Source organism: Seriola lalandi, unplaced genomic scaffold (assembly GCF_002814215.2).
Source record: "Seriola lalandi dorsalis isolate HSWRI2012SDOR001 ecotype SW California unplaced genomic scaffold, Sedor1 jcf7180002054570, whole genome shotgun sequence".
Classification (NCBI taxonomy): domain Eukaryota; kingdom Metazoa; phylum Chordata; class Actinopteri; order Carangiformes; family Carangidae; genus Seriola; species Seriola lalandi.
In genome coordinates this window covers 453,092-464,404 of record NW_019525123.1, presented here as the reverse complement: position 1 = coordinate 464,404, position 11,313 = coordinate 453,092, and the positions used below count along the sequence as shown (strand labels likewise).

The following is an 11,313-nucleotide window of genomic DNA, read 5'->3' as shown; positions in this document are numbered from 1 at the left end:
CCCAACGTCATCAAGACACTGCTCATTAGAATCAAATTAAAGTTGTGGTTTTTCAATTAAATTCTGCACAGTCGGAGAAGAACCTCATCCTGAATCATATCACAGTGTCAATATTTTCTTCACTTTGTTCAATTTTTTACCATTTTTCCTCCAGCTCTGCTTCTTGTAGTCTCAAAATATGTGTCAGTTTTTTAATTTTTTTATTTAAAACATTCTTCAACAATTACTAGCAATTGCTCGTTTGCTGGTGGAGCTTTTAACTTCCTGTTAATGGTATCTCAACCAGATATCTGCTGCAGAGAATCATAGTCATAGATGCAGAATTAGATTTTTTTTATCTTTTGCTTGTAAGAGTTTTATTCACATTTTCTTGTACCTAACACCGAAAAACAAAACAAAATGGAAAGAATCCAAAACACAAGGAATTTGAATTTTAAAAAAGACATTTAGAGCACCGTCATTAGGCCACTCGGTGAAATTTAAATCTCTGGGACATATTTTAAAGAGGCTTCATTCTTCCACCCTTCCACCTACATATGGTTAAACAATCATTAGATAAAGGGGTGGAGTTCCTATGATGTAAGCTGACTGTGAACATAAAAGTTTGCCAAGTGTATTTTGGTTTCAATCCCTTCTACCTGTTGACCAGGGGTCGCTGGGAGCTGATATGGGCGTTCCCATCAGGTTTGGCCAGAGATCAGGTGCGAGTGGAGGAATCTCGCTGCGGGAAGAGAGGCCAGCAGCACTGCAGCCGTTTGACGGTCAGCCGCAGCCAGGCCCAGCACACGGGCCCGTTCCGCTGCAGATATCGGCACCGACCTCGAAAACAGAACTCTGTTTATGTTTATGTCACAGGTAACACACTACTGCGCTTTTTCCTTTGATTTTTCTTCTTTTTCTTATCTGTCTCTCTTTTTCTGTAGCTGTCCTTTACTCTGTCTCGTACTCACTCCTTCACCCCGTGGTGCTTATTGTTTATATCCCCAGGTTAAACAGGATGTGGTGGGTGCTAAATACAGACCAATGCCAGAGAGCCAATTATATCTAAACACTGTTTGTCCCAACAACACATCCTTCTAGATGACTCTGGCACAGTTTCACCCCCCTCCTCCCCTGCCTCTCTTTTCTCAGCCCAGGCCTACCTCCCTGTTGTCTATATATAAATCCTTTTTTACTTTCGTTTACGTGCTACCTCGAGGCCAGGAATAGCCCAGCTGCTGAAAGGCTCAGGCCCGGGCAGAGTTTCCCAGGGCATCAGCCTTATCTGCTCTGGTCAGCCTTGCTTGAAGCATCCTGTGCTTGGGGGAGGAGGGGAAGGGCTCGAAGGGGTTGTGCTGGGAGGGGATGTCGCTGTGTCTCTACAAGGTGGCGGCAGGGAGGTGTGTGGAAGTGTGTTTGTGTGTGTGAGAGGAGCTGAGAAGGATAAGATGAAGGCCAGAGGCTCAGTGGTATCCAGGGGCAGAGGAGGCACGATGTCTACCCAGCCGCCTCCTCCCTGTCCTGGAAGGTGACGCTGTTTCGGGCTGGGCTGTACCGGGTGTGGAGCTGGGCAGATGGCCAGGGTCACAGGGCATGCTACTGTTTGGCCAACAGGACCCTCGGGGGCCATCAATCGCTCAGGTCGCCATGTCCATTAAGCGTCAGACTTGGCCTGCAGCTCTGCTCAGACGTTGCCTCCCTCCTTTAGTCCTCTATTAGGAATCAAAGCAAGAGAAGGAAGCCCTCAGTCCTCTAGTCCTTGGGGTACTTTTGTTCGAATGTTCAGAGATTTGCTTTCCTTGAATAACACCCTATAGTAACAAACAATACAGTGAGCAACACCCACACCTTTGAATGGCACAGAACTGTTACAGTAGTCGAGCTGGGAGGAGAAAGCTCAGAGAGGCCGTTTGATTGCTTCTAAACAATCTGTGTGTTTATTGTTGACTGCAGGCAGTCATTTGCTGAATGGGTATTCAATGAATGGGTGTGGAGGACCAGTGTATGTTTAGGAGTGTGTGTCTGTTTGTTTTTGTTTGTTGTTGAGATTGATACTTGGAAGTGTGTGTGTTTGTTTGTGTGTTTGTGCATAGAGGCAGCTGATTGTTTTCTTTCCTTTCTGTGTGTGCATGAAATTAAAGGGTCAGTTCACAGAAAATTATTAAAACAACATATTTTCTCACTCGGTCAAGGGGGTAATTTTTTTTATCCTCCTTTGGCTTTTATTGTTCCAGGTTGACTTTCTTAATAAAATCTCACCACCGACCAGATGAGAGAAGATCTGAGTTGAAAAAAAATGTTGATACAGTCATCTGAGTCGTCTTCAGTTATTTTCATATGCTCAAAGCAATAAACTGGAGGAGCTTCAGTTAGTGGTGGCGTGGCGAGCGCTTTGATCCTGCCCTGGGTTTCGCCTCACTGTCCACATACAGACTGCCGTCACTGGTGAAGGTGCAAACACTTCCAAAAAAAAAAAAAAAAGAACTGCCTATTTAGTTCTTTGGTATAAAACTCTGCATTTGTACAGTTTTTACGCACATAAAAATAGATAAAATGCAGATAAAACATATCTGTTACACCCTTGCACACAGTCCTATCTCACCATGCAGACAGTAATAAGTCCCTGTTGAGAGATTTGTCTGTTAGATTTCTGCGTCCATGCCAATGCGGGGGAAGTGAGTGAGAGCTTGTTGCTCAAAGCATTAAAGATACACCACCATCTCATCTTTCCTGAAACTGTGTGACATCTTTCAATGGAATTACTCCTTAGTGAAGAAATATTTCTTCCTAGGAATAGTGTTTACAGTAATTGTTGGCATGGATTATCCAGAGTAACATGGGCACTTCCTGGAAACAGATGTTATTCATTTTCTTAAATGTCAGATTTCTGTGCACACAACACCACAGACATAGTTCCATTTACCCCCACGCACAGATCGAGGAATATATCAAATTAATAATATATAAATGGATCTGTAGAAATCTTATTCACAATGATTTTCATAACTGATTAATAATTTCGGTCCTTTTCCAATCTTTTGTTCTGCATTTTAGGTTGTTTTTTTTTTTTGGGGGGGGGTTTGCTGCTTATCTCTCTTTTATATCAACACATATATAATATTTTTGGTTTCTTTAACTGTTGGCAGTTTAAAACAACACATTTGAAGACATCAGCTTGAATGCTGAGAAGCTGTGGTGGGAATTTTTCAGAAAGCAGAAATTAATATCGATTAGCCAAGAAAATGCAGATGTTATGATAATGGATATAATAGTTAAATGCAGCCCTAAAGTATAATATACTACAACTATCTCTAATCTAAAACCACTATTAGTGCATGGCTAAGTGCCGCTGGAGGTAATTGAGAAAACGTGTTTTTCGGTAATTTAGATGAACTGACCCTTTAAAACTACAAGCATGGTGGTATGATATTTGTGTGTAAAAAGAAGTAGTCTTTTTGTATGTTTTCATGTTACATGCTTATTATCTGTACCATATGTGTCCCTGACCGCAGTGTTTGGGTTTCAGACAGCCAGCAGCCATTTGTGGAACATCCGGGTATGAGCCCAGATGTGTTGTACCTGAGGGAGAAGGAGCCACTGGTCATCCCCTGCCGAGTCACACACCCCAACGTCACCACCACACTGGTCAAGGTCAGTGCAAATATGAATGAAATGACAATTTAAGTGTCTTTTTAATTCATGTTGGAGCTCAGAGATCTGCATCATCTTTACATGTAGTGCGTGTATCTACACACTCACGCCTCACTTTGCCCAGTCACACCACACTTACATTCTCCTCACATCATCACTTGCCCCAGTTTTTTCCATCAGGGCTCACATATACACGCTATGCACTGTCCCTCTGCAGATCATTTGCCACATTGTTCTTATCTTGGCAGCCATTACACTGTGGCGTGTGTGTCCGTTTGTTTATGTCCGTCTGCGGATATGTGTGAAAGTGTGTGCGGATATGTTTGTGAGTGTTGGTGCTTGAGTGCTGAGTGAGGGGGAGAGTGGGCAGAGTTACTAAGTGCAAAGAGGAGCATTTAGAGTGCTTGCTGACTGCATGTCTGTGTGTTTGAGTTCATGCATTCGTGTCCGTGATAGTAAATCAATATATAGTAGGTCAGTCTATAAGTCCATAACTTAGAAGAGATTGTGTCTGTCTGTTCACATATTCAAGAAAAACTACCAATCAAAGATGCTTCTTTCTTTACGGGGTTTTTCCAATCAAGCGGCGCCTATGGCAACACTGCCGTCACCTCTGGAGACAGGACGTAGCGCTTGGAGTGCCCCATTGGCCCCGAGCCAAGAGCACTTCCCACATCTCAACCTTTACTTCTTGTAGTAAGAATCCTGGCTGCCAGCTTCCCCCGAATGATGCTTTAAACAGCTGGTGTGCCTGGTGGAGGAAGCAAGGGTAGCTACTGTTGGCCCCTGACAGATCAAAGTACAGTCCATTCTCTTCAATCATAATGTGATGGCTTGTGCGTCACTGTAGGAAGCTTATTGTGGTGTAACTACAATAGAGTAGCTGTTAAACATGCAGAAGGCTCTGAACTCGACAATCCAATTGGGGAATAATAAGTAGGTATTGCTTAAAATCATGTTTTTTATTCCTTTTCTCTCTCAGATATTTCCTGACTTTTAGCCCCTATTGTAATTCGGTTTAAAAATGCCAGGTCCTACACTTCCAATCATGCAACTCAAAAGCAACTATGTTAGACCCTGTCTGCCCTAATAACTGATGACTTTCAAATTCCTTACCCCTAGTTTGTATCACATTGGGCCTTAAAGCCAATATAAAAGTCAGGTGATGATCAAAGTCAGACAAATTCATCCTCTGGGGAACATTATTGTCTGAATAAAATTTCACGGCAATCCATCCAATAGTTTTTGAGACATTTCAGTCTGGACCAAAGTGGTAGATCAATGCTGCTAACATGGCTAATAAACAAGAGGAAAACTGCAACAAGAAGAAATGTCTAGGAATTTGAAATGTTCTGGATCTGGAATCCAGGAAGTGCAAAAACATTATAGGACAAATAAGACCCTGAATATCATATCCTACTGGTTCTCCAGACTCTAAATATGATCTTAAAAAACACACATAGTTGGACATCAACACACAGACACACACACACAGACACACACACACACACACACACACACACACACACACACACACACACACACAGGTTTTTGTCTTGCTTCCATCTCCTCCCAAATGCCTGGAACCACTAAGGTAATTATTCTAAAATTAGTTTTCCTCCTCTTCCTTCATCTCCTTCTTCCTCCTCTAACCTGCGCTGGCCCGTCTGAACCAGGAATCCACTCACTGTCACAGCCTCTGGAGTGTTTTTTTCCTGGAAGGATTTAGCACTTTGCTTGGATCTTTAACATGACCCTTCTCAGCGGGAACAATACCCAGGAGGCTCTGCTGTCTCTCGCTCTGGCCGTGAAAGTGACCAACAAGTCCGGAGGTCCGGGATGATGGGGTCGACCTGGGGTTCCAGTCAAAATGTCTATATCCTGCGGCAACAGGATGCGAGGAGATCGACTGGAGTCACGTTTCTCATATCCTGACTCCCCGTAACTCGTTCACTCCTCCCCTTGTTTCCACCTCCACCACCGCCTCCACCTTTGCCTCGCCTCAATGTAGGGTTAGGAGATGGGCGTAAGAGGGGCAGAGAGGGCACTAAGGGCACTCCGATGGGGCTTCAGTAAGTTTGGGAGGAGGGAAGAGTGGGAAGCATTGGGGAGGAGGGGGGTCTACCTGCTCCCTTGAGAGTGGGTGGGAGGCTTCCACTGTGTCACAGTAACATTTCCTTGTGGCTGCCTCCAAGAAAACAACAAGGTTACACAGTTACACAAGTGTCCGTGTCAAGGTAGCCAAGAAATTAGATTATAAAACCAACACTGTGCGAATATAGTCAGCTTCATTTTGAATTTCCTTCAGGAAGTTTTTCATGTGACCAAAAAATTTTACTGGTCCAAAAAAGGACTTACCACACTCTTCCTTTAACCTGAAGTGGCTCTGTTCATTATACACACAAGTCCAAACCAGGATTAAACCCAAGAGGAGTTTGAGTTGAGCAGCAGTAGAAAAATCTGCAGTTGCACAAGAAACCAGTCACACAAACCCCACGCTAATTTCTTCAAGCCAATCTATTTTTGCACCTATTGCATCGCTCCACTGCACATTTTGTGTAATACTCAGTTTAAAATGAACTTCTGCAACTGAATAACATTGCCTGGTTTTCTTCTGTATTAAAACAAAGAAGAGAACAAGCGAGAATCAGTAAAGACTCAATCAAAACTGTAGACCTGAGACTTGGATTTGCGTCAGAGCAATGAGGTTTTGAGATTTGTTTTGGTTTGTACAATAAAATGTGACCATTTTAATGGAAAAACATTCCATCTTAAGTTTTGACAATAAGAAACGAATAAGACAGCAATGGACAGACCTTGCATGCCCTTTTTTCAAGGACTCAGTCTCGTGTAGGTCTATGTAAAAGCACAATTTTGAAAGGACAATGATCAAATGCCATATCAATGCAACGGTTAACATTCAGACACCTGAAAGACTTGCATGTGACATTTGTTTAACGATAACTTGACTTAAATTGTGATTCCATAAAGTTCGAGGACACAAAAGAAGCAGATTTCAAAAAGAATGATGGAAAATCAAAGCAGTAGAAGAGGTGGTATGCCAGAAACACTGGGTCCTACAATTACCATAATGCAATTAAATAGTGTACTTAATTAGACCCTCCCTGAATCTTAAATGCCCACTTCTTTCAAACGGCACACATCTAGTTTGTAATTTTTTTAAAAAACATCCTTAGCCCAAGCTAAGATGACATCATCAGGGTTATTTTCTCATATTTCAGAAAGTTCCTCTAGAGTCACAGAGATGATATATTTTTCTGTGGAACTGCATTGACTATTTTTCTGTGGAAATGATGCACATGCAATCAGTACCTATTTCTTTCCATCACATCACCATATTCCTTCCCTATTCCCATTTATTTTAATAGTTTATATATATATATAGTGTATAAAAATGAGTAATCTGTGGCTCTGATGTTGCCTAATTTTTCGTCCGGTATGTGTCATTTCAGATGTGCTCAGTGTAATTGAAATGTGTCAGAGCTGCTTTTCTCACAGCGATGGTGAAATATTTGATGGGTGTTGTTCTCCTCCCTCTTCCTACAGTTCCCCAACCACAGCCTGAGTCCAGACCAGAGGAACATTATCTGGAACAGCAAGCAGGGCTTCACTATCCGAACTCCCACCTTCTATTACATCGGCCTCTTCTTCTGCCAGACGATCACCGATGGCGTGACATACATGTCACAGAAATACTTTGTACACAGACCAGGTAAGCACGCACTCTGCAGCAGTACACACTTCACATGTAAACATGTAGGTGTGTATCAGTGATATCAGTGGAAAATCCCCAGTTCTCTCTGACTTCTGTATATTTCTTTTTTTCTCCCTCTCTCTTCACCCCAGTGAGTAACATCATGGAGGTGTATCTGAACAGCAGTGGTCCTGTGCAGGATCTGAAGGGAAAGAGACTGGTCTTGAACTGCACTGCCACTGGGGAGTTGAACACCAGAGTCAACATCACCTGGGACTACCCTGGAAAGGTCAGACCTGCACTAAAGTGGAGACCGCAGAAGCACAGTTTTAAAATGACAGATGACCTATGACAGAAACTGGGCAGGAGTGTGTTAATGTGTTACCCCCCAGAGAACAGTATATCTCTATGGTAACCTAGCAGGCTGGTAAAGGTGCCTGCCTAGGACTGCCAGCGTGCCTTTAAGCAACAACCATCCTCCATGTAATAGTCAGTAGAAACATTAGCATAAGAGATTATGATAAGGATTGTTGGATGTGACGTTCCCTTTAATATCAATCTGCAGTGATCGCAGTACTTTACCGCTTTCTAATAAGGTATATGTCATTAGGAGTGAATGTCTTGTAACTAATGACTTTATCATTAGTTACATAAAACTCTATGCGTGCACTTGCTGGACTGGAGGACTTATCACAAATACTCCTCAATTTGTGGACGGTTTGGCTGTACATCAGAAACTACAGAGCATCTTGTTAAATTTTAACAACAATGCTGCAGAGCAACAATTTATAACTTCTGACTTGACATTAATATTAAAGGTCTGTGGGTTTCTTACTGTCTGTTAGTCAAGTCCGGGGAGATGAATTGTAATAAGTTGTTAATAAATGGATTTAGTAGTTTTTCTCCTCTTCTCTTCTTTTTTAAATGAATTTATTTGGCCTTATTTGCATTTTTCCCACATAGTTTGACAGTAGAGACAGACAGGGAAACGTCAGCAAAGGTCCCCGGCTGGGATCGAACCAAAACCGAAAGATTTCATGGTATGTGCCTTCCAAGGCACCTGGGGCGCGGCCGTTTAAAACGGTGCCGGATGAGGATATGCACCAGCCAGACGTATTATTCATAACCTGGCAATCCACTTATTAATGTCCTATTACAATTTTAACCCTTTACAAAGTATGCCTTATAAAAACTAAGAAACATTCCAAAAAGTACAAGTAACATCATATGTATTAAGAATAATATCATATATCATTATATGTAATAAGAAATATCCACACAGATACAGTATATGAACATACCAGCCTTAAGATACGTGTTGCTACTGAGTGAATGCCTTGTTACTCCAGTTATTTTGATTTTAATGTCAAAGATTCAGTCAAAGGATGCAGCACTTTGAGTTCACAGCTTTTCAAAAATAAATTTGAAGGACACACAGGTGAGCTTTCAGTGTTAATAGTCTGGCTTTTCTCCCACTTAATCTTCAGATTAACAACTCCGGCTTCACTTCCAAGAGGCTCCTGAAGCACAGAACGCACATGTTGTTCTACAGTATTCTGACCATCCCGAAGCTCCAGCGATCAGACCGAGGGCTCTACACATGCCGAGTCACCAGCGGTGAAAAAACCAAGCAACAGAAAGTCACTGTCACTGTCTATGGTGAGTGTCCTCCAATAAAACTCCCTGATATTCGTCCACGGAACAGTACAGATTACTCATTTATATATTTATATCTTAAGTGAGTTTCATTCTGAGGTTTTCTTGTGACACAGACTCTGAATCACTGTCAAGGGTGTCAAAATAATGATCAAACTTTGCCATTTGATTACACAACCTAACATGAATGTGGCCATGCAATTCTTCAATTCTAGACCGCCCATTTATCCATCTGAAGCCCAGACATGGATCTGTGATGGAGGCTCAAGCAGGACAGAAATCTTACAGAATCTCTCCCAAACTAAGAGCATTCCCTGCCCCTGAAGTCATCTGGTAAGAGATCGCACTGAACCCTGTGCCCTCAGATCAGAAGCCCGTGCCTCTGTGTTCGCACCTCATCACGTTTAGAGTTTCCTCTGTAGTGTTTCACTCCCTTTTTTTTTTTTTTTTTGCCTCCCTTTGTTATTGGCTAAATAAGGCATGTTTATAAATCTGTTTTAATCTCTGGCAAACTTTCAGAACCATTTGATAGGAAAAGCCTGATGATGTTTGTTTAAGCACCGATACATTGTTTATCATATTTAGCCATCACAGTTATTCGTTCTGTAATATTATGATTCCAAAATTGTTTTCTCTCTCATTAAACTTTGGTCACACGGGGGTCAGCCTTAAAACTGGGATTCCTAACTTTCCCAAACTCGATTTTTTTCTGACAGGTTTAAGGACGGCATGGTGGCAGCAGAGCAATGCTCCCGATACCACATGGATGGGAATTCCCTGGTGATCCGGGATGTTGCAGAGGAAGATGCTGGGAAGTACACTGTCCTGGTACGAATCCAGGAACACGGACTCTACCAGAATCTCACACTCACACTTGCCGTCAACGGTGAGAAACAAGAAGATAATCCCCCAGCAGCCATCTTCAGCTCTAACTGCCCCACCCCCCCTTCAGGGATTAAACTTTGCTCATGTATCTGTGTGTTTGTGTGGGCTTTTCTGTTTCACAGTGAGTCCTCAGATAGGGGAGAAAGCGGTGTCGTTGCAGGACCCAGGCTCTGTGCCGCGGGGGAGCAGGCAAGCCCTGCACTGCACGTCCCATGGAGTCCCTCCTCCACACATCCAGTGGCTCTGGCATCCCTGCCCATCCAAAGGCCTGTAAGTAGCCCAGACGACACAGAAGATACAGCCTAGTGTGCACATTAAGATTTTGCCTCAAAGATTATCAGTAAACCATCCATAGATCATGATATCTTGCACCTTGGATATTACCGAGGGTATTACCATATTGGATATATTACCATACCAGCTGGAATTATAGTAAACTTCACTATTGAATAGTATAAAAACCTTTAAACCTTTCTTTACAAAATAGCACATAATGTGTCAAAGCTCACACCAGGTCAAATATAGTTCATGTAAACATGAGTATACATCCATACTGAGTTCTCTGTATTATTTGTGGTTGATTTGACACACTTAAATTTTTAATCAAATTAAACTGCAGAAGGCAAAACCAGCAAAAAATATAAAACATGTTGATTTGGGAAAAAAAATTTTTTGAGGCCATTCGTGGTATTTATTTGAACTGCAAAGGCTAAAAATAATATCACTATATGTTACAAACCCGTGCAAAAAAATGTTTGTTTTATGTTATCTGGCGGTGTGTGTCTGTGTGTGTGTGTGATTTTTGAAAAACGAGACATGTTTTGTCTATTTCAGCATGTGTTCAGACAGCGTTTCCTTCTTGTAACCAGAACAGATGCCTTTGGGGGCCTTTCATGTGCAGGAATGTGTGAAAATGTGTGTGTGTTTATTTGTGTGTATATGCGCCCACAATTTGTGTGTGTTTCATCATGTCTGTGTTTGTATGTTTGCTTGCTTGTACGACTCTTTCCCCATATGTTTGTTCTCTCACTGTCCATGTGTCCCTTTCCATATGTTTGTTTAAGTGCATACAAATGTGCAGTCTGTGCTTTGTGTGTATGTGTCAGTGCGTGTGTGTGTGTGTGTGTGTGTGTGTGTGTGTGTGTGTGCCTGGTACATTCACAGACACAGTACACAGTGTATCTCAGACTTGAAAGGACAGAGAAAAAAACACACTTCAATAGAGGCCAGTTCCGTGCTCTCAGTCACGATTTGTTGGTTTCCAAATCAAACGCTATGATTTAATGAATTTCCTGTCCAGGACGCAGGGTGAGAGGCCTGTTTATTATTGTGATTGCACACTGCATCCTGTGATGCTTTTTCTTATATCTGACACACACACTATATATAAAGTTCTCATGAGAAATGGCCCAACCCAGTGATGCACA

The 11,313-nt window shown here is 42.2% G+C and overlaps 1 protein-coding gene across 1 annotated transcript in view; it reads left to right on the top strand.

Moving 5' to 3' along the window:
- flt1 (fms related receptor tyrosine kinase 1) overlaps window positions 1–11,313 on the top strand; it is a 40,455-nt gene that overhangs the window by 3,254 nt on the left and 25,888 nt on the right. Inside the window, exons 3-10 of the mRNA XM_023416957.2 lie at window positions 650–855; window positions 3,506–3,630; window positions 7,198–7,363; window positions 7,498–7,634; window positions 8,833–9,004; window positions 9,217–9,334; window positions 9,718–9,887; window positions 10,009–10,156. Of these exons, the coding sequence (XP_023272725.2) occupies window positions 650–855; window positions 3,506–3,630; window positions 7,198–7,363; window positions 7,498–7,634; window positions 8,833–9,004; window positions 9,217–9,334; window positions 9,718–9,887; window positions 10,009–10,156 (1,242 nt within the window). The remainder of the gene's footprint in view (window positions 1–649; window positions 856–3,505; window positions 3,631–7,197; window positions 7,364–7,497; window positions 7,635–8,832; window positions 9,005–9,216; window positions 9,335–9,717; window positions 9,888–10,008; window positions 10,157–11,313) is intronic.